General features: G+C 36.7%; 1 protein-coding gene across 2 annotated transcripts in view; it reads left to right on the forward strand.

Moving 5' to 3' along the window:
- The window catches only part of GOPC (golgi associated PDZ and coiled-coil motif containing), a 45260-nt gene that overhangs the window by 15946 nt on the left and 5000 nt on the right, over nt 1–24314 (forward strand). Inside the window, exons 2-8 of one of the 2 annotated variants that reach the window (XM_069599166.1) lie at nt 9166–9330; nt 10896–10919; nt 14109–14284; nt 15309–15474; nt 17924–18019; nt 19318–19482; nt 23025–23205. In XM_069599166.1, the coding sequence (XP_069455267.1) occupies nt 9166–9330; nt 10896–10919; nt 14109–14284; nt 15309–15474; nt 17924–18019; nt 19318–19482; nt 23025–23205 (973 nt within the window). The remainder of the gene's footprint in view (nt 1–9165; nt 9331–10895; nt 10920–14108; nt 14285–15308; nt 15475–17923; nt 18020–19317; nt 19483–23024; nt 23206–24314) is intronic. The other variant, XM_069599168.1, reaches the window with a different exon arrangement.

Genomic DNA, 24314 nt, shown 5'->3' on the forward strand with positions numbered 1-24314 from the left:
ATTTAAATTCCAATGTGTACTTTCATCCTAAATTGCATTTCCAAATAGTAAAAACATACATTTAAAAGCATAATTGTTTCTTTTTACTGACGTAATTACATTTTACACACATATTTTAAAACAAAGTATAGAAGCGTTTGCAGGGAAATGTCTTTATCAGCAGCTTTGTATGCTGTGGTTCTTAACAGTCAAATTGCTATTTGAAGTCAACTGTTTTCTTTGTAATTCTTACAAAGAACAACTCTGAGTGTGTGTGCTTTTGTGTGCATGCCTGTCCCTGCCTGCATGTGTGTTTGTGTATGTGTGTGGACATGCATTTGGATATTTGGGGGGTGAGGCTGACTATGTGGTGTATGTTCAGAGTAGTTTCTTGCTTAGAGCTCTAATTCTGAGATTTGGGATGTGATCTCGTTTGGAACTCACGGACTCCTTCCTTTCCATTTTTCCTATTACTGCCAGAATTATAAAGGATGTCAGGAGGTCTTGAGTTTTAATCCCATACAGTTTGTAATTTAGGACAACTCACCTAATCTCTTTGGACCTCAGTTCTTCATGTGCAAAATAAAAATGTTTTACCAGATTTTTAATTTAGATTCTTAGCTTAGACTTTGTAAAATTTTATCAAAAGAGCTGTACGAAATGCCCAAAGTAATGAATGACCTGGATCAAAGTTCCCTGCTGTTGGATGTTTGCTCATTTCTTGTCTTAGTTTAATCCTCCCCAGAACAGGAGATTTGGGGGGATGCTTAAGGTAAAGTAATTGCCTTTTTTATCCATAAGACAGTTAAATAGAAACTAGCCTACGTCTAGAAATAAAAAGTACAGCTGTTGTACGTTTTTACAAAATTGTGTGGACAGAGGATTAAAGTCTAGACAGTGTGGAATAATACGAAACTCTGAATAAAAAATTGCTTTGCTTTTTGGTGCCACAGAGTGGAATCCAGTAGTTAAGAATTAGAAAGGAATTGAATTGATGGAAAAGAATTTGAGGTAAGAAATAGAATAGTAATGACTACATATACAAATGAATGGTAATGATAATCCTAAAAAATCCTAAAAAGTTATTTAGATACACTGTCTTTCTGTCTTTTTCATTCCTGAGAATACTGCATTCTTATATTGCAGAATATGCCCAGAATTCTCATACATCTCCCCGCTCCATTCTAGCTGATAATGGAGGTCCAGGGACTATATTTGAGAATCACTGCCTTAGAAAATCTCACCATTGGTTGATTTAATGACCTTTAAGTGAAAGTCAAGGACCTAAGGCTTAGAGATCCTCCTAGAGTGAAGTCTTTTTGTTCTTTTTGAGTTCTAGAGAAGGAATATCCTGATGGTCAGCTTTTTTTTTTTTTTCCCTCCCATGAATGAGTCCAAAATCGAATGTAGGAAAGTGAAAAGAATGAATCCCAAATAAAGTCTATATGTAAGGTAGTCTTTAACTGGTTTTGATTTTGCTTTTTAAAAGATTTTTTTAGATATCAGTGTAGAAATGTAAGAGTTGAAGTTTGAAATCAACTATTTATTTTTAAATTTTCATTCTTTCCTGGTTATTGCATGGCCACGGTTAGTGATGTGAAAGATGCTCAGGTGATTTTTTATGGTCAAGCTAGTTGTGAGTCTTATTTACTAGCTGTGTGATCTTGGGCCAATTGCTTAAACTCTGATTTCCAGTTTCCTTAACTATTAAAAAAGGAGAGAGAGAAAGAATGATGATAAGAATTACAAATGACACATGGTACATGTACGCCTGCCATATGGTAGGTAAATGCTTGTTTTGTGGTAACTGTGAATATTGTTAGTAAGTTAAACAGGTATTGTAGCAGTAGAAACATTTTTTCCTTACAGCTAACTGCTTGATAACACATCTGCTTCCTTGCCCCAGGAGTGAGGATTGGGTTCAAAGGGCTGTTCTACCACTGTCTGATCGGATAGCCATAGAAAGAAAATCAGCTTTGATGAGTGTTGATTTTGTTATCTAAATAGTAATCGTCATAATCATAGTCTTTATGTTCTCTAAGATCTCTCTGATTATAAAATCCTGTTGTATTAGGAGGGTAGCCATTTAATAAAATATGGAAATTTATAATCTTCACATAAAATGTATCACTAACTTTTCTTAGCAGCTAAAATGCTTATATCATAGACAAGACTTATTTAAATATTAATAAATTTAGAGTAAATTTGAAACACTCTGAAACAACTTGGGCTTTGAATTTTGTTACTGCATCCTTGCTTTGTAAAGAATTTTTCCTTCATTTTTTTAAAGTTGAGCAGTCTCTTGAGAAATTATTTCACTTAATGAAGAGTTCATGTTTATAGTAGGCCACTTTCAGGAGACCTCCATACTGCAGGAACAGCAGGGCAGTATGGAGGCCTTTTGAATATTAATCTGCTAACCTAGGGCTTCCCCAGTGGCTCAGCAAGAAAAGAATCTGCCAGCCAATGCAAGAGACGCAGGAGACCCAGGTTCTTTCCCTGGGTCGGTAAGATCCCCTGGAGGAGGACATGGCAGCCCACTCCAGTATTCTTGCCTGGAGCATCCCCATGGAGAGAGGAACCTGGCGGGCTGCAGTCCATGGGATTGCAAAGAGTTGGACACGACTGAAGTGACTTAGCATGCATGCCCAGTATCCTAAGATATCCTGCTAAATTAATTCATGAATACCACTTATGCTTCTTTGTATCTTTATTAATGCCAGAAGTTTTGCTCAGCTATTAATAAATAATGAGGCTTTTGATTTGAAACATGAATCATAACAGGAAAACCAGACAATACATACCTGTTGAAACACATAATGTACTTCTTGCCACAAACATTTAAGTACCATTATTCCTCAGTATTTGTAGGGGATGGTTCCAGGCCTTCCTAGCCTCTCCCCTGCAGATGCCAGAATCCATGGATGCTAGCTAAAGTCTCCTATATAAAATGTTGCAGTATTTGCATATAAGCAGTGCACATCTTCCCATGTATTTTAAATCATTTCTAAGTTAACCTATAATACCTAATACAATGTGAATGCTATATAAATAGTTGCCAGAATGAAGCAAATTAAGTTTTACTTTTTGGAACTTTCTGAAGTTTCCCCCTGCCCTACTCCCAGCAAATATTTTTGATACACATTTGGTTGAATCTGTAGATGCAGAATGCATAGATACAGAAAGCTGACTGTAAATCTAATTAAACCTTTAGGTTTATATTATAAAAATTTATTTCACGTTGTTTAATTTTACTTTTCTAAATGTGGCTACTGGAAAAATTTAAGTTACACATGTTCATATTAAATTTATCTTAGGCAGTACTGATCTAGCCTATCACAGCTTTTCTGTTGCAGTGAAAATGTGAGAGAAAGATTTCTGGTCTGAGAAAGATCACAATGGATTAAGTTTTAAATTTTAAAACATCTTTTGTAAAAACAGAAGAACTAGAATTATGAAAAAAGAAATCCAGTCATAGCCTCTTAAGCACAACTAGATGAAGAGAGGGTGTCCTATAAGCCCCAGAACATGGGTGGGTTGAGGCAGCAAGTTCAAGTTCAGTCGCTCAGTCGTGTCCGACTCTCTGCGACCGAATGAATTGCAGCACGCCAGGCCTCCCTGTCCATCACCAACTCCCAGAGTTCACTCAGACTCACGTCTATCGAGTCAGTGATGCCGTCCAGCCATCTCATCCTCTGTTGTCCCCTTCTCCTCCTGCCCCCAATCCCTCCCAGCATCAGAGTCTTTTCCAATGAGTCAACTCTTCACATGAGGTGGCCAAAGTACTGGAGTTTCAACTTTAGCATCATCCCTTCCAAAGAAATCCCAGGGCTGATCTCCTTCAGAATGGACTGGTTGGGTCTCCTTGCAGTCCAAGGGACTCTCAAGAGTCTTCTCCAACACCACAGTTCAAAAGCATCAATTCTTCGGCGCTCAGCCTTCTTCACAGTCCAACTCTCACATCCATACATGACTACTGGAAAAACCATAGCCTTGACTAGACGGACCTTAGTCGGCAAAGTAACGTCTCTGGTTTTGAATATGCTATCTAGGTTGGTCATAACTTTTCTTCCAAGGAGTAAGCGTCTTTTAATTTCATGGCTGCAGTCACCATCTGCAGTGATTTTGGAGCCCCCCAAAATAAAGTCTGACACTGTTTCCACTATTTCCCCATCTATTTCCCATGAAGTGATGGGACCCACACAAATCATGTGACTGAGCACCTGTGTGGCAGAAGGAATGAATAGCAAGGGGACCCAGACACAGAAGTCACTAACAGAGCCCAAAAGGAGAAGACATCCCTTTGGATGGGAAACACAGGGCCTGAGAACAGCTGGCAAAACTGCCTTCAGGTTGCAGAGGAATGCAAAACAACCACGGGGACACACAAAGAAGCTGCAGGAAGATTAGAAAGTACTGGGCTGGACTCAGAAATTTCTAGCAAAAATCGCTTTTGAGAAAGAAGGCCCAATTGTAAAGAAACATTGCTAAAAAATAGAATCCTGTTTGTGCAGGGCAGAAACATGAAGTCTGAAGGGAGGAGAGTTTATTTTCATGTTAGGGATGGAATACATACATAGGTGTCTGATTTCAAAACAGTGGTTCTGGCCGCAGAGGCCATGGTTTTAAGTTCACTTTAAGACCAGAGGAAGTACCCACTAGCCTGAAGCTAGGAAAGCTACCCATGCTCACCTTAAACCCCAACATGGAAGTCTCCTCCTCCCTGACAGGTGCTACATGAAAACCCATTTCATTTCAACATGAGTAACAGAAAAGGCTTTTCTGTAAACCCCATATAAATGTACTATATGCAAAAAAAGTAGAAATGAATAGAATAATATGTCAGAGACAATGAAAGCGTGTTCGAGAAATAAGGCTACAAACCAATTGGAAACTGTAAAATATAAACTAAAGGAAATTAATATTGTTAATTCATCTATGAATAGACCAGAATGATTCAGAGATAGAAAAACTCAGAAATAAAGTAATAAAAAGAATACTTGCAGAACTTTGGGGAAAAGTAGGGGGATATTATTTTAGAATGGAGCCTAATTTGGAAGGAACATAAAAAAAATAGGCAATACAGTAAGTATAGCAAGAGGAAAACAAAAAGAATTTAAGAGGAAATTGCGGATATAAAAGATAGGGAAAGAGTAATTCATATTAGTATAATTAGAGACCCTGAAGAAGCATGTGAAAATCGCTCAGTTGTGTCCAACTCTTTGTGACCCCATGGACTATACAGTCCCTGGAATTTTCCAGGCCAGAGTACTGGAGTGAGTAGCTGTTTCCTTCTCCAAGGGATCTTCCCAACCCAGGGATTGAACCCAGGTCACCTGCACTGCAGGCGGATTCTTTACCAACTGTTGCAAGGGAAGCCCTGAAAAAGCATGAGACAAAACAAATATTTTAAACTTCTGTCCACAAACCCTCATTTATTGCTGGTAGGAATATAAAGTGGTTCAGTTTCTGTGGCAGTAATCAAGAAGTTTTCATTAAAATCACAATGAAATGCTGCTACATTCCTCCCAGAATGGCTAAAATTAAGAAGACTGACAATACCGAATGAAGGCAAGGTTGTGAAACTATCATACATGGTAGGCATGTCAGTTGCTACAGTCATTTGGAAAACTGGCCTTTTCCGCTGAGGTTTAACACAGTCATACTCTGTAACCCAGAAGTTTCCTTCCTAGGTATATACTCATTAGAACTGTATTTCATATAAATCTGCGTAGGGTATTGCTAGTGTCCCTGTCTTCACCTCCTTACCTGCAGATATCATGTGGCTGAAATGTCATTGAGAGAAAATGTTCCATGGTTATATGGTGTTGATGGTTGTATAATTCTGTGATTATGCTAAAAATCACTGAATCGTATACTTAAAAAGTGATTTTTTGTGAATTATATCTCAAGCTGCTGTTAAAAACAAAATTGAAATGTCACTGGGAACATGTAGTGATTTCCTGTCAGATTCAATCTCAGTTTTGGTTTATCAAACAAAGCCATTTGTTGTATCTAGCCTCACTTTCCTCTCCAGTCTTGTCCAGTCTTTTGTGTACAGTCCACTCAGTAGTCTTAGTCTTGCTGATAACATCCTCATATTCTAGTAAGTGCTTTCATGTATATGCTTAATAATATGAAAATAGTCAAAGCATGGGTATTATTCCTATTTTATTTACTTAAAAATTTTATTGAAGTATAGTTGATTTATGTCAATTTCAGATTTCAGCATAGCAATTTGACATTTTTATAGATTATATACTCCATTTAAAGGTAGAATATTGTGGATATTCCTTCTTGTTCTACGTTATATCCTTATATCTTATTTATTTATACCTAGTGGATACTATACTATTTTAAAACCAAGGAAACTTGAGACAGAATGATTGATCTGAAATCACAAGGCTAGTATTAGAATTCGCTTCAACTTAAAGATGCTTACTGGGCATCTTTCGTATGCTAGGCACTAGCTGGTGCAGTTGGGAGACTGAAATAGACTCCTGTCCTCTGCTCTCTGTCCTCGGGGAATCCACCTTCGCGGCTTCGAGTCCTGGTCTGTCCTTGCTGGTCTTCTCGTCTCGTCTGCTTTACTGGTTCGATTTTGTTCTTGTCCTTTAACTTCAAAGCCCTTCTAAGCTCTCTTTTCCTTACTAACCTTCTTTAAACCTTCTTTGCTTTTAATTCCTGAGGACCTGACCAATTCTAAATATATCTGTAACTTGCCACATTTTTTTGTTTTGATTGGTTCCAATGCAGATTTATTACCTCAGTTGATAAGAAAGCTTCTCAAGGGCATAAATAAGTATCACCTATAATTTAGAACATATTCTCCACAGTTTTACCTCATTGGGCCAGCATGCTTCTTGGCTTTTGAGATGCTTAGTGGTAAAGTTTATGTTAAATAGAAAACCAAGGCCATGCTTCAGCAATACGTGAACTGTGAACTTCCTGATGTTCAAGCTGGTTTTAGAAAAGGCAAAATAACCAGAGATCAAATTGCCAACATCTGCTGGATCATTGAAAAAGCAAGAGAGTTCCAGAAAAACATCTATTTCTGCTTTATTGACTATGCCAAAGCCTTTGTGTGGATCACAATAAACTGTGGAAAATTCTGAAAGATGGGAATACCAGACCACCTGACCGGCCTCTTGAGAAACCTATGTGCAGGTCAGGAAGCAACAGTTAAAACCGGGCATGGAACAGACTGGTTCCAAATAGGAAAAGGAGTACATCAAGGCTGTATATTGTCACCCTGCTTATTTAACTTCTGTGCAGAGTACATCACGAGAAACGTTGGGCTGGAAGAAGCACAAGCTGGAATTAAGATTGCTGGGAGAAATATCAATAACCTCAGATATGCAGATGACACCACCCTTATGGCAGAAAGTGAAGAGGAACTAAAGAGCCTCTTGATGAAAGTGAAAGAGGAGAGTGAAAAAGTTGGCTTAAAGCTCAACATTCAGAAAACTAAGATCATGGTCCCATCATTTCATGGGAAATAGATGGGGAAATAGTGGAAACAGTGTCAGACTTTATTTTTGGGGGCTCCAAAATCACTGCAGATGGTGATTGCAGCCATGAAATTAAAAGACGCTTACTCCTTGGAAGGAAAGTTATGACCAACCTAGATAACATATTAAAAAGCAGAGACATTACTTTGCCAACAAAGGTCCGTCTAGTCAAGGCTATGGTTTTTCCAGTGGTCATGTATGGATGTGAAAGTTGGACTGTGAAGAAAGCTGAGTGCTGAAGAATTGATGCTTTTGAACTGTGGTGTTGGAGAAGACTCTTGAAAGTCCCTTGGACAGCAAGGAGATCCACCCAGTCCATTCTAAGGGAGATCAGCCCTGGGATTTCTTTGGAAGGGATTATGCTAAAGCTGAAACTCCAGTACTTTGGCCATCTCATGCGAAGAGTTAGCTCATTGGAAAAGACTCTGATGCTGGGAGGGATTGGGGGCAGGAGGAGAAGGGGACAACCGAGGATGAGATGGCTGGATGGCATCAATGACTCGATGGATGTGAGTTTGAGCAAACTCCGGGAGTTGGTGATGGACAGGGAGGCCTGGCGTGCTGCAATTCATTGGATCGCAAAGAATCGGACACGACTGAGAGACTGAACTGAACTGAACTGAACTGAACTGAACTGAAGGCCTTGCCTTGGTCTTTACTTGTGAGCTGGAGAGATCGAAGGCACACAAGGGATATATCCTGTGTGCTATTGTAAAACAATGTATCAGTTGTGAAAAATGAAAAACTTCAGGTTGAATAGCTAAATGGTTCTGATGGGTTGTTCTGCTATGCTGTAACAGTTATGATAGCTTACAGTTAACTCTGGTCTTTGGACCCACGGTAGTTCAGTAGTTTGTACGGAAGCACCTAAAATAACTGCTAGATGGTGATTAGGCTGATTTGAACTTAATATTCACTGAGGTGAAGGCAGCACCATGGATTGGGTGCTCCTGTTGTTGTTCAGTCACTTAAGTTGGGTCCAACTCTTTGCGACCCCATTGACTGCAGCATGCCAGGCTTCCTTGTCCTTCACTGTCTCATAGAGTTTCCTCAGTCTCTGTCCACTGAGTCAGTGATGCTATCCAACCATCTCATCCTCTTCCACCCTTTTCTCCTTTTGCCTTCAGTCTTTCCCAGCATCAGGGTCTTTTCTCGTGAGTCGACTGTTAGCATCAGGTGGTCAAAGTATTGAAGCTTCAGCATCTCCTATAACATACTATTAATGTTAATAAACCACTATAGTGGTTTATTGTCTCAGTAGGATGATGAATCATCCCATACCTGTGTATTTTCATAAACTTTGCAGATAAAAGTGAAACAGTGAAAAGCCTTCTTAAAGTGAGCAAAGTAAAATGGAACTAGCATTTTGTGTTATTAAGAGATACTGTTTATGGTAGAGTTCTCTTTCCACTCAAATATCTTACTTGTACTGTTGATTTTATGTCAGTTTAGGTGGATATCCTATAGCTTGGTCAAATAGTCGTCTTCTAGTGTTCATCTATTTATTGCAAATAGTCTCTCTCTGTGATTCTTGAATAATATAATCAAAAATAAAGAAAAGTAAACATACTTAATGTTTTTTATTGTTGCTGTTTTATTTTTTAAATTTTTAAAATTCAGATATAGTTGATTTACAATGCTGTGTTAATTTTTGCTGTTGTTGCTGGTTTTTAAGGCACAGTTGGTGGATCTGAAATCTGAACTGACAGAGACCCAAGCAGAGAAAGTTGTGTTGGAGAAAGAAGTACATGATCAGCTTTTACAGTTGCACTCCATTCAGCTTCAGCTTCATGCTAAAACTGGCCAAAGTATTGACTCTGGTACCATTAAGGCAAAATTGGTAAGTAGTTTAGAGGATAACACATACTTAACATGCATTTTAGAGGGTGAAAAGGACAGTCTTTAATGAGGCTTTTTAATTATAAAAATTAGTGTGTGCTCCTGGGAAATTTGGAAAATATAGGAAATGTGAAGATGCTCCTAATCATTCTTGGTCTCATTACCTGGAGACGACCAGTGACAACATCAATAACCAGTTGGTACTTAGAATCTTATTCCTATTTTAAAAGATCTATATAAATATAGTTAAAAGATATATGTGATTGTAACATGTAAGCAGGTTTTTTTTTTTTTTTTTTTGCCAGTCTACTGTATCAGATAAGATTTAGTTTAGCTACATATAAAACAGATCCCAAGTAACATGAGAATTGTTCTTAAACAGTCCACGTTATCCGTCTTTTCTCTCAGTTGAAGAAGCCTTGAGACAGGCAGTCCAGAGCTGGTAGGGCAGCTCCACAGATACCAGGGATCCAGCTTCCTTTTGTTGTTCTGCTCTGTCATCTTCAGCTCATGGTTTCTGCCGTCAGGATTTCTTCCTACCTGCATTCCGGGATCTTGCATTCCAAGATCTAAGGGCAAAACGGTGCTTCCTAGCTGCGTTAATTTTCTTTAATGACCTTTTCATGAAATCCTCCTCAGCTTTTTGCCAATCGTTTAGCTGTCTCACTGGCTTTCCCTAGCTGCATGTCAGTCCCTTGGTTGGTCACATGACCACCTCCAGTAAAATCTGAGTTCTTTTAATAAGGGAGAAAATGGAGGAAAATGGAGTTGGGTGTCAGCCCGTGGCACAGTTTTTCTTTTACTCTTAATATAAGTGTTTTCCCTGCCACTGAGTGTGTTCTCATGTTTGCATAATGCTTGTTTTTATAAGTGTTGCATAATTAACTATTGCCCTCTTAATCAGTGTAGGTTGTTTAAATAATTTTTCTAAGTCTCCTTTTGATTTAACCTCATATGTATTAAGTGTACTATAGGGAACACAGCAGTAAATAAGATATACAGCTTGGGAGAGGGATGAGATAAGATGATGTTGATGATGACAGCAATGCAGTTTAAAGTTTTATTCATTTTCAGTTATTTCTGTTTAATTGGTTGATTAGCTTCTAATACTGGTATGTTAGAATTTATTTAAATGAATATTTACATTCTCTTAAAGTACTTTTAAGTTTTGAAATTCTCTAAATATAAATTGTTAGTGTTTTATTTAACTGAAATGAGTCAGATTCATAACTGCTGCTTTGGAATATTTGATATTAACATTGAGAAACAATGTACATTTTCACTAGAATAGAATTCGTCTGACATGTTAACATTAGTTTTGAAACATGGTGCTTTAGTGGAAAGACATTGAACCAAGTGTGTTAACCAGTTTGGATAAAACAAACAAACAAAAATTAATCCTGTATGGTTACCATTGCTTATGGATTTGCAAATATATTTATTTTAATGAACTTGACCCAAGTGATACTCAACATATAGGAATTTTCCTTGTAATGATTGTACCACTAAATAAGTTTATTTGTTTGATGTTTTTCTAATTATAAAACTTTTTTCTTATATCTTAAGTCTGTCCCCTCTGTGGAGGAGCTGGTAAGTATACCATTTCTGTTTTGCTTTAATATGTTATGCTGAAGTGTGCTTAGTGCTTTTTTTGCATAGTACATGTTGTCACCTTGTACGTATCTGAAAGTGATGTTAATGATGATAATTTTTTAATGTGCCAGTACCTGAAAAATTCAGTCAGTAGCCCATTGCTCTTTTCTCACCTCATGTTGTTAAAAGATTTTTCTTTTGTTTGTGATTTATTGCCAGTATTTGTAGAACCCATCACTTTTTGACAACTTCTAAGCTTTGTAATTTGCTCGTACCACTGCTTCAAAAGAACAACTGGTTTTCCTAATGCAGGCCTAGCTCTTTCCTCCTTTTCTATTTGAATTTATTCCCAGAGAAAGAATGTGCCTGTTGGTTTCTTATTCACCCACTGCATGTGTTATAGCTTTTCAGCAGTCTTGAGAATAATTGTGTGGCCTTCGAAACAATTGAATTTTGAAACCCTTTATTTAAATTTACCTTACAGTATAGACAAATTCTTAATATTTTTCCCACTACCTAAGCCTAATCAGGTTCTAAGTTGTCATATGACTTTTCTTCTTTTGGAAATATAGCATGTGGATATCAGAATACAAAATTAACTTCTTTGTTGTTATCTAATGATGAACAGGTTAACTGAAACAAGATTCTTTCCTTTAAATCTAAAAGTGATTAGCTTCAGTGTTCTTAGCCCTGTTTTTGCTTGCATCTGTTCGTTTCAGGTTAGAGAGTTGGTCCGATTCACTAGGAGTTTAAATCTTTAAAGCAAAGTAATGACTTAATATGTTTCTCATATTTCATAAATACTGTATAAAGTGATTATAAGTAGATAATCCTCAACATAAAATTTACTTAGCCCATAAACAATTTTTGGTCTTCTAGGAACTCTTTTTTTCTGAAACAAAAGCATTAAACTCCATAAATGTCATTAAAAAAGACTTTGTGTTGTCCGAACCATAGTTTCTTTTGGAACTGATAACCTGCCTTTTTAGGAAAGAGATTCTGAAATAAATTGAGATTTTTAAGAGTTCCAAAGTTGTTGTAAAAGAAGGATTCTAGATTATTAGTTCTTCAAATTAAAAAGAAAAAATCTAGACAATTGTGTTCTAGTTGTTATATTTGTCTTTTTACAGAAGTTGAAAAAGCATGCTACTCTGCCTTCTTATCACATACATAATGACAAAAATTTAATCAAGGAAGTGATAAGTATATTCAACATTTGGTAATTGTCATTCATTTTAGGCTATATGTTTTTTTTAAAATTATTTTTAAGATGGTGGTACTCACTGCCTTGTATTTGAATATATTGTATATTGATGTTTAAATATATTGTATATTGATATGCTATTGTTAAAACAAATCAAAGCAGACATCAAAATTAGTATCAAAATATATTCCATTAATTGTTAAAAGTTTGCTTACATTTGTTTCTCAGTTTATTATTTATAATAAAAGGGAAATAATCACAGTATTCACTACTCGAACATTAGAAACAATATCCTGTGCCATTCACTCAAGAGAAGCATTCTTCCTGGTGCTGAGGTGGAGCTTTATTTAAATCTCCTAAAAGGGGACATGGTGTAGTGAACAGTGTCTTCTGCATGTCATCAGTAAATATGACTACATTTTCACAGGATTTATAGATTCTGTAAATTAACAAATCTGTGAAAGTAGTGCTCTAAGTCAGTAAACACTTCCACTCAAATTTGGGATGGTTCTCTTGATCCAAAAGTAACATTTAAAAGATCTCTCAGGGCCCATATCCAACTCAGAAAGGTTTATTTAGTCATACTGTGTGTGTGTGTGTGTATGTGAGTTCAGATTTGAATCTGACTGTCTTTAGGCAGGATTTTTACCATCTGTTTCCCCCTCCGCTTTCCTTTGTACCTGCCTGCCTATTCTGTGCTTGGATCCCAAAGGTATTTGCGTTTGTAACACTTGATGTATAGGAGTAGGCACACTGTACTTTATACTTTGAAAGTATATTGAAAATTATTTCTCTCACATGTGAGTTGGTGATAAAAACTTGGTGGCAAAAACCTTAAGGTTATGTTCTCTGGCTGACACCTATAAATTCATATATATGAGTTATCTACCAAGTGAAGCAAAGGATAGCATCCTTTTATGAGAGATAAAAATAGATATCTATCCAACCTCATAGTAGGCAAGTGAGGCCAGTATTTTTTCTCAGAAAACAGTTCTTCAGTCACTTTAACATTTGGACGAATAGATGATCCGTTCCAGATCCCAAAGTTCAGTGATAATCTGCATCATGGATGCACTTATCTATAGTCAGTTTTCCCATAAGCTATATTTTTTATTGAAGTATAGTTGATTTACAATGTTGTGCTAACTTCTGCTATACCACAAAATGACTCAGTTATACACATGTATACGTTTACTCCCTTATGTTTTTTTCCATTGTGGTTTATCCCAGGAGGTTAGATAAAGATCCCTGTGCTGCACATAGGACCTTGTTGTTTATCCACTCTAAATGTAATAGCTTGCATCTGCTAACGCCAGACTCCCCATCCGTCCCTCTCATTCTCCCCCTCCCTCTTGGCAACCACAAGTCTGTTCTCTATATAGACATTTTTCGATATGTAAATATTTTTAATGCAGTCATTACCTGCATTTCTCCATTACCATAAAATGTTTTTTTTTTTTAATTGGAGTATCTGTTCTAATTTGAGCATTGTAAGTTTCTTACAATCCTCTAAGATAAATTGGCTATAAAATGTTTCTCTTTGTAACCAAATTTATAGGTTATAGAATTGCTGCATTAAATTTAATGAAATGTTTGGGCACAGTCACCAGAGTGATTATTTTAGTCTAGTTTTAGAGTCGTTTTAGAAAGTAGAGAGTAGATTCAATTATCCATTGAAGCCATTGCTATTAGTATATAACATGTGCTTAGAGAAGGCTACTAATCTTAGTATCCTCAGGATCAGGGTGCCTCAAGCTATGTTATCTTACTTAGAAGTGGTTCTAACACCTCTGGTACTAGTTTTGAAAAAAACTGGATCCAAATCATTGTGCTCCATTTTATAGAAATAAAGTGCTAATTTTTATCATATGCTTTCATTGTTGGTATCATAGATTGTGTGCTTTTGTGTCTTTTAAGGCGCATGGTCTATTGCTAAAGAGTCTTGAAAGTATTTTCATTGCATTTTTAAAAAATTGCAACAGGAGAGAGAGCTTGAAGCAAACAAAAAAGAGAAAATGAAAGAAGCTCAACTTGAAGCTGAAGTGAAGCTATTGAGAAAAGAGAATGAAGCCCTTCGCAGACATATAGCTGTTCTCCAGGCTGAAGTTTATGGGGCAAGACTGGCTGCCAAGTACTTGGATAAGGAACTGGCAGGAAGGTGTGTGGAAAATGGATACCATTGTACCCTTATGCTCTTAGGTGACCAAGTGCATAGTTACAGAGGTGGACTCTTACCTCTTTTGGTAAACAATATATTAATCTTTATATAAGAGTGATTTTTATGGTTGATTGTAGCTTACTGTTGTTAACTTCATAGCATTACATATTTCAGATTTAGTTAGCCATACTAAATAAGTGTTTCTGGTTGACATACACACTGCTAGTAAATTACTGTGAAATGCTAACAACTCATAGAGCTATACTTTTCACCATTTCCTGTCTTCACACCATAACAGATGATATTCCCATGTACAGGACTTTCATAGGAATTCTTTCTGTGACCATTGAAACCCAGTCTTTCTTGTCCCTGAAAAACATATTGGAATGACAGTGATTTCATCATAATATAGAGTTCTGCTTTCATTAACTTCTATGGTAAATTATTTACAAACTCTGGTGATTCACTATTACTAAATAATTTTCTGCTTGTTGGTTTAATGTATTAAGAACTGATGTGGAGCAAATAAAAATAATTTATATTATCTCAAAGTGCACATTTCTAATAATTTTACCATATTTTAAAAAGTAATCATTTCGTAAAAAGAAATTGTCATTGGAAAAAATGTTTTCTGTGGTTAGCCTCATCTGAAGACTAGTATGATTGCGTGTAAGACATGGAACATGTTGACATTAGTCTCCTAAATTGTTTCTAAGATGTATATGAGTTAGGTATGTGATTAAAGAAGGTCATAGTCATTCTTTTTTTTAAACTAGTTTTCCCTTGAAGACACCTGTCTTTTTCAGAATTTTCATGTCTTTGTAAATCTGAGAGACATCAGGAAATTCCTGAGTATTAGTTTCATTACTAAATTAAATTTATGTGAAAGCTACTTGTGTTCAGTAATTCTTCTGAATTCTTTATATGTATTTATATATATGTATGTGTGTGTGTGTATGTATATATATATATATATATATATGTAATGAAAAACTAACTGAATTAATTCTTCTCCCAAATGAAGAGTCCAACAAATACAGCTACTTGGACGAGATATGAAGGGGCCTGCTCATGATAAGCTTTGGAACCAGTTGGAAGCTGAAATACACTTGCATCGTCACAAAACTGTGATCAGAGCCTGTAGAGGCCGCAACGACCTGAAGCGAGCAATGCATGCTCCGCCAGGCCATGTATGTTTGTTTGCTGCCGTTTCTCACTCAGTCTTGTCCTTTCTTTAATCACAAGTCCTTTGCATTTGTAAGAATTCTAGTAGAATGTAAAACCTTTATTTAAAAGTGAAAGTGGGATTAAACTTATTTTAGAACAGATACATATTTAAGGTTTCAGCCACCCATATAGCTCCTACACTAATACCCCAAAAATGGTATTTCTGAAGACAGTGAACTATCGATAGCAGATGCATGTTGCTTCAGTTCATATTTCAGAATTTTCCTGGATCTCGATTAGGCATGTTTACAGAAGTTCTAAGCTAAGCAGAGTGTGTGTGATCCTGTTGATAAATTGGCAAAAATTGGGGGGTAGTTCTTTATAAGGGGACTCTTAGTAACTAGCTTTATATATTGTTTCCAAGCTAACACTTCTACCTGATTGGTTTTGGATTAAGCTGGAATTTGAGATCTGTGTCCAGTCGTCTGTTTCTGTAGCCACCACTGTACAGGAGCTTTTCTTTCTGCCTACACAAAAATTTATTAACCTTCACTGCAACAGCAGCCTAATGGTGTGAGCCTTAATATAATAAAGTCGTATCTAGTTCCTGTCCCGTGGGTCCCATATTTCAGTGTCAGGTAAAGCCTGGCCTCGAATAGTAAAATTATTTGTTGCCTTTGGAAAGATGATTGTAGAAAGAATTGATACGTATGTGGCATTCATGGGAGAGGAGTGGTGATTGCAGTAAGCACTCGTGCCATTGTCTTCTTTGGGGTTCTCTGGGTTCCCATTAACTTCTAGGCAGTGGCCAGATGATAAATGTTCTTTTATGCTAAATAAAGGCATTTTCATCTTAACCCAATGGTCAGGGGATTTTCAAATAAAATAGTGGACTTAATAAGATTTAGCATTTGTTTGACAGTTGCTTTGGGTAGTGAGGAGGATATATTGGAAGAGGGCCTAATTGAAATCAGAGAAATACATTTAGAAAGATAATGAGGAGAAAGGGATCAGAGGAAGAACAGGTTTGAGAGAATTAGAATCAAAAGGAGTTAATGACTAACTGTTTTTGGTTAAGTAGGGTGAATAAGAACGAAAGTCTGAGTTTTGGTTTGGACAATCGAGTGAAATGATGGCATGCATTGATAAACCAAATATAGGGAAAGGAAGGTTTTGGTAGAAAGATGATATCAGTTTTAGACATGTAGTATTTGAGGTCCCAGTGGGACAGCCAGGTTATATCCAATTATATATACGACTCTAGAATTCTAGAGAGAACTCTTGAGTTGAAGATGACTAGGTAAATCATCTTTTGAAACCATGGGATTGATGAAGTCACCCAGGAAAAGTATAGAGAAAGTGAAAAGATGGAAGGAAACCACTAAGGAGTGAGGGAAGGAAATGAATCACCAAAGACAGAAGCCTGAGATAGAGCTGTCAGATATGGGCCTTCTAGGCAAGTAGTATAATGGTTCAGTTCAGTTCAGTCGCTCAGTCGTGTCTGACTCTTTGTGACCCCATGAACTGCAGCACGCCAGGCCTCCCTGTCCATCACCGACTCCCCGAGTCCACCCAAACCCATGTAATGTAATGTACACCAAAGTGTAATGGACACCAAAAAAAAGAGGTTTCAGGGAGGGGACTGTGAACAGTATCAACTTCTGCAGGGTTCAGGGCAGTGACTAAAAAGTATTCATTGTAAGCAGCCACATTGGTTACCAGTGACTGCAGAGAAGACAGCTTCGGTGGAGCAGGTGGAGCAGAGCCCTAATTACAGGTTGGAGTACTGAATATGGGAGGCAAGGAAGTAACTACAGTGAGGATTAACTTTGTGTAAAGGTTCAGGAAAGATGGAGGGTGGATAGAAGGTAACCAAGATTGTGGATGGTTTAAGGGTTTTTATATGTTTTGTGTTTGTACATGGTCTGTGTTTTATAGCTTGGTGAGGCTTGACATTTTTTCATTTTAGGGAAGGAGCTTGTAGAGAGAGGGAGAAAGTAAAGGTACCAGAGAAAGAATTATTGGTGGAGCAAGGTCCTTTAGTTAAGAGGTAGATTCCAGAGCTCAAAGAAATGAAAAGGTAGTTAATGACCAATTGACATTTTGTTTTTTCAGTTCTATAAATAAGTTGAAATGGATATAGGTCTTAAAGCTATTTTCCAGTGAAGATAAAGTTACCTCCTTTTATTTCTTAAAGATATTGTTTATCAGTTCATGGCAGTAGTTTCTTTTGTAATGTCATGTATAAATAGTAAAGGAATTAACAAGAGGGTGAGAAAATCATGTACATTCACTGTATTAATAGAACCACTATTTTTGCTTTCCCATGTTATCTGTTAATTACTTTCTTAACATTATACTGTGTATCCATTACAGGAAAACAATAAACATTTCTAAAAGCACGTTACTCTATATAGTATATAGTTTAAGTACTACTAATTTTTCTTCTTTTTTTTTTTTTTCTCCAACAAGGATCAAGACTCTTTAAAGAAAAGCCAAGGTGTTGGGCCAATTAGAAAAGTTCTCCTCCTTAAGGAAGATCATGAAGGCCTTGGCATTTCAATTACAGTAAGAAGTAGTGCTTCCAGTCTCCTTTTCTCTACACTTCTCTAGTATAATCATACTCCTTTGTTGAACATCATTGGGAAATAAAGTTTTCTTAATATATTTTCTAAATAACAACTTATCCCCATCGGTAATAGCACTTTTGTGCAAACATTTTTTTTTTTTTGGTATGTAAATCTTCCTAATAACTGTTAAGTATTACTTTAAAGTATTTTTTCAGTAATCACTGTTTATCATTTTCATTATGACTCACATCATAGTTCTCCTCCACATCCTGTGATGCCTGTAAGAGCCTTTGGCATTGGATAGGACTGTTTTCTTCTGTGTTAAATGACCCCAGAGTATATTGTTCTTTTCTGTAGAGTATTTGCTGTCTTTCTCTTGTCTCATTTCTTGGCTGGCAGATTTCACTGGCTCTTGGGTGCAAGTATTTCTCTTTTTTAATGTTGATTCCTGTACAAACAATTGTCTTGGACGGCCTTTTTGAGAGCAATCTATTTTAAAATACGTATAACTAGAGTAATACGTATAACATATAACTAACTAAAATATGTATAACTTTTGCTGTTCAGTGCTTTGTTCCAAAGCAATAAATAACCTGGCTTTCTGTACTTAGTTAGGCACTGCAGAAGTTTATTTACTTTCTGGTATTGTTTACTGTATAATTGTTTCTTATAATAAAAAGTTTATCTAATAGATATTTATTGAATATACCTACCTTTTTGAGTATACGTCCCTCAAAGAGCATAAGTTTAGTAAGAGAAATAAGACACACACATAATTATGATTACAGCTAGAAAGTGAAAGGTACCAACTGCTGTATTTCATTAATTTTGCATTGCATATTTTTTCATATTTTAACATGTATGAAATTCAGATTCACCTTATAGGGTTTTTTTTGTGGAACATAAAATAATGGTTTTTTTCTTATGGTTCATTGGGACTTAGGTTTGATAAAATCTGATAATACTAGGGACTACTAATACATAAAATATTTATGTTTAAGAGAGTTAAGCCAATTGTTCTTTCGGTTTTTCAGGGTTCTTTTTTTTAAAAATTCTGTAATGCATTTTAAAAAGCACATATGTTATTAATCATTTTACTTAGAGGTAACTCTTTGATATTCATGATAGTTTGATTTACCATTACCTAAGTAGCAAATAGGATATCACTCAACATTTATAGAGGCAGTATAGTTGCTTATTGAAATGTTTTCAGAAAAATATTTTATCAGAATAGTATGCAGCTATACAAAGGTAAACTAGTTTGCTGCCTTTTTTTTTTTTTTTTTTTTTGACTAGGGTGGAAAGGAACATGGTGTTCCAATCCTCATTTCTGAGATCCACCCAGGGCAACCTGCTGATAGATGTGGAGGGCTGCACGTTGGAGATGCGATTCTGGCTGTTAATGGAGTTAACCTACGGGACACAAAGCATAAAGAAGCTGTAACCATTCTCTCCCAGCAGGTAAGTTCCCTTTATATAATTAAAATTGGATCTCTCTGTTCCTTTTTGAGTCTATTGAATAGATGATAACTTCCTGAGGAGGTTTCTCAGGTAGTAAAGTGTTTATCTATAGATACTAGTTTCCTTTGACTTGACCCTTTTTTAGAAGACATTCAGCCAGATTTACTGAAAAAGATTTTGTTTGCTCTTCTTCACAGCTGTATAGCTTTGAGCAAGTTCAGTTCAGTTCAGTCAGTTCAGTCACTCAGTCGTGTCCAACTCTCTGTGACCCCATGAATCGCAGCACGCCAGGCCTCCCTGTCCATCACCAACTCCCAGAGTTCACTCAAACTCCTGTCCATCGAGTCAGTGATGCCATCCAGCCATCTCATCCTTTGTCGTCCCCTTCTCCTCCTGCCCCCAATCCCTCCCAGCATCAGGGTCTTTTCCAATGAGTCAATTCTTTGCATGAGGTGGCCAAAGTACTAGAGTTTCAGCTTCAACATCAGTCCTTCTAGTAAACACCCAGGACTGATCTCCTTTAGGATGGACTGGTTGGATCTCCTTGCCGTCCAAGGGATTCTCAAGAGTCTTCTCCAACACCACAGTTTAAAAGCATCAATTCTTCAGTGCTCAGCTTTCTTCACAGTCAAACTCTCACATCCATACATGACCACTGGAAAAACCATAGCCTTGTCTAGATGAACCTTTGTTGGCAAAGTAATATCTCTGCTTTTCAATATGCTATCTAAGTTGGTCATAACTTTCCTTCCAAAGAGTAAGCGTCTTTTAATTTCACGGCTGCAGTCACCATCTGCAGTGATTTTGGAGCCCCCTTCAAAAAAATAAAGTCTGACACTGTTTCCACTGTTTCCCCATCTATTTCCCATGAAGTGATGGGACCGGATGCCATGATCTTAGTTTTCTGAATGTTGAGTTTTAAGCCAACTTTTTCACTCTCCTCTTTTACTTTCATCAAGAGGCTCTTTAGTTCCTCTTCTCTTTCTGCCATAAGGGTGGTGTCATCTGGATATCTGAGGTTATTGATATTTCTCCCGGCAATCTTGATTCCAGCTTGTGCTTCTTCCAGCTCAGCGTTTCTCATGATGTACTCTGCATAGAAGTTAAATAAGCAGGGTGACAATATACAGCCTTGACGTACTCCCTTTCCTATTTGAAACCAGTCTGTTGTTCCATGTCCAGTTCTAACTGTTGCTTCCTGACCTGAATATAGGTTTCTCATGAGGCAGGTCAGGTGGTCTGGTTACTTCCTTAGTGCTGCAATGTCCTCATCTGAGAGCTGGAAGGATTAAGTATGTTAATACATATAAAGTGTTCAGAACAGGACTTGGTTCTTAGAAAGCGAAACAGCGTTAATGACTAAAACACTATATAGATATGAAGTATTATAGAAAAAACAATGCTAGAAGTGGATTGATTTTGCAGTCATAAATGTTAGAAGTCAAGCATTGTTAGAAATCTTTTAACCAACCCTCTTATTTAAAATGAATGAAATAAAGTTCTTAGAAATTAATTTGCTCAAGGTTGCAGAACAAATAAAGAATTGAGATTCATATACAAGAGTCATATTTGTTATCCAGAGATGTAAAAAATGTTTTGTTTTTTCTTTCAAGAATAGGTTTGAGGGAATTAGAGAGGTGTTGGTTAGTACACTGAGATGTTCATTGGATCATCAGTATAGTATGCCAGAGCAGACTTGAATTTCAGAGTTGAAAGTGAATTTATAGCTCATTTAGTTCGGTTCTACTTGAGGCATAAATAACTACAGTACCACTCAATGAATGTGTGTATGTTGTGTGTTCAGTTGTGTCTGACTTTTTGTGACCCCATGGGCCCACTAGACTCCTCTGACCATGGAATTTTCCAGGCAAGAATACTGGAGTGGGTTGCCAGTTCCTATGCCAGGGGATCTTCCCGACCCAGGGATCAAACCCACGTCTCTTGCATCTCCTGCATTGGCAGGGGGATTCATTACTACTGTGCCACTTGGGAAATAATTGTATTCAGTGTTAAAGGGAGGATTTGTTGGTGATAATGCAGTCTGTTTCATCATTTTAGACTGTTGATTTTTAGAAAGCTCTTCCTCATATTAAACCTAAAATCTGTTTCTTCATGACAGCTACCACAGACTTGATTCTGTCATCTAAAGAACTTTACTGAAGACCGCTATAATGTGGGAGACCCAGGTTCAATCCTTGGGTTGGAAAGATCCCCTGGAGAAGGAAATGGCTACCCACTCCAGGATTCTTGCCTGGAGAATTCCATGGACAATACAGTCCATGGGGTCGTATAGAGTTGGACATGACTGAGCGACTAACACACTGCATTTACCAACTCCCCAGAGTATTATTTTTAAAGCACTGTCTGATGAGGGAGATTTAAGAATGCAGCACTAGTCTCTTTAAGTTGGTGTTTTCTCAGTCCATCTTGGCTGTCATCCTGTAGTGTGAGAGTGGGATGAATGGCTGCTGAGGTAAAGGGGACATAAACAGGCAGTTTATGAGCTGCAGTTCATGAGATACAAAATTTTATGGAAATGCTGAACACATGTTAAAGGTCTGAAGGATAACCTTAAACTGCTGGGAAAGAGGAGCACCAAAGAGACTTAGTGGTAGCAATTAAAAAAAAAACCAACAAAAAAACCGGCATGCTTTCTTTTGAGCAAAGGCAGGCCATAATTTTCAGAGAATTGCAAACACTGGTCTTGTGGTAGTGATTGTAGTCTCTTATTAAGTGACAATTATAGCTCTTTCTATAAAAAAATTATAGAATTTTTTTAACAGAAAATAATCTATAACTTTTTACTTGAACATGAAGTTGTTATTAAAGAATAAAATATAAATATTACACATTTAGTCTAGTATAGGAGAAAGAGCAAGAACTTCGGAGTCAATTTCTGTTTTTCTATTTTACTTGTTCATCTTATTGAGAGTTATCAGCCCTCTCCAGGACTCACTCAGATTTCTCATTCATGTACAGGGGACTACAACAGAGTTGTTCTGAGAATTGAAGGATATAATTTTGAACAATAAACACAGTAATTGCTATTATTACTCAACAATATCTTGAGCAACAACTATGTCTGGCTCTCAGTGACAGTTAAGGAAATGCTCAAGACCTATTGAGTAAGAAACAAGAAATCATTGTGTAGAGGTTTCTTGAATTAGTCAAAGAAAAGTTTGTGTGGTGCCCTTAGGTGCAACTTTAATATCTGACTGTTAGATAGATTTTCTGAATTGCTACTATGTAAAGTATAAAATGACAAAATGACTTTTAAACTGAAAACTTTGTTCCAAAATTCTGTAAATTGAATAATCATCCTTTTTTGTTTTAGGTCTTTTGGGGAAATATTTTGATCAGGAGAAAGATCTGTAATACTGAAAGGAAATTATGTGTACCTCTTGAAAGTCTAAAATTTCACTGTTTGTTATCTCGAAAGGAGCTACATCTGAGGCCCAATCGTTGCTTCTCACCCTAAAGAATTTGGAAATCTTTTAAAGTTACAGTAACTTGGTTTTCTCGTTTTCTTTTCCCCATTTCAGAGAGGAGAGATCGAATTTGAAGTAGTTTACGTGGCTCCTGAAGTGGATTCTGATGATGAAAATGTAGAGTATGAAGATGAGAGTGGACACCGTTACCGTTTGTACCTTGATGAATTAGAGGGAAGTGGCAATCCTGGTGCTGTTTGTAAAGATGCAACTGGGGAAATCAAAATGTTACAAGGTAAAAATCACCATGGATGTTACAATTAATGTATTTACTGTCAATAAACTTAAAAAATATAAAAGACTTAGATGTTCTTTGTAACACTGTTTTAATGATGGGGAAACCGGCATTAACAGAGTGGATAGCTTTCCCTTGCTAAATTATAGCTTCATTATACACCAGTAATTATGCCAATGTTTTATTTACATGTCAGTTCTTCTGGATTCACCTTGGACAAATATATGAGCAGTTACTAAACTACAGCTAATCCTTGAAATATAAATAAAATTCAAGTTTTCTAGACAGAAACAAAGGCCAACATGCCTTTTAGAGTATATACATCTTAACATCTTGCTGTTTTAATGCACATTCTTCTCTCATAATGCAGTGATTTCACAGGCTGAATTTGAATAAGTAATTACACTGTTACCTCATGACTGTTATTAGAATCAGGATATGTAATCTTGAGGATTTGGGGTTTAGTTCCTTTGCTATCGTCTATACATATTTTAAAGAACAATTCTAGCACTTCTATATGGAGCAGTGGTGCTTAAATTGTGATCCGTAGATCTGTAGGGGACCCTGAGACCTTTCAAGGCGTCCTGGGATCCAGACTTTTCATATTATTAAATACTAAGGCATTGTTTGTCTTGTGTTGATACTTACCCTGATAGTGGTGAAACCATTGGTGCCTTAGTATGAGTCAAGGCAAGTAGCACTGCTCTGCTAGTGGTCACTGTGTTCTTCCTTGTCATCTGCTCAGAATAGAAAAGAAGAAAATGCCAGTTTCTTAAGACTATCCTCTATAAAATAGTAAAAGTTATTCATTTTATTAAATGTTGAGTATATGACTTTTTAATTATTCTGTGTGATGAAATGGTAAGTATGCATAGCACTGAGTTTATATGCTGAACTAAGATGCTAGACTTAAGGAAAAGTACTTAAGTGATTAATTTGCTAGCTGAATTAGGCATTCTTTTCATGGATGACAATTTTTACTGGAAAGAATGACAAATTATGGTTGTTCAGGATATTTGGCAGCCGTTTTTTTAAAAATGAACAAGGTGAATCCATCACTGTCAGAACAACTGACAGTATTTATTGCCAGTGATAAAATGTGAGCTTTC

Source organism: Ovis canadensis, chromosome 8, assembly GCF_042477335.2.
Source record: "Ovis canadensis isolate MfBH-ARS-UI-01 breed Bighorn chromosome 8, ARS-UI_OviCan_v2, whole genome shotgun sequence".
Classification (NCBI taxonomy): domain Eukaryota; kingdom Metazoa; phylum Chordata; class Mammalia; order Artiodactyla; family Bovidae; genus Ovis; species Ovis canadensis.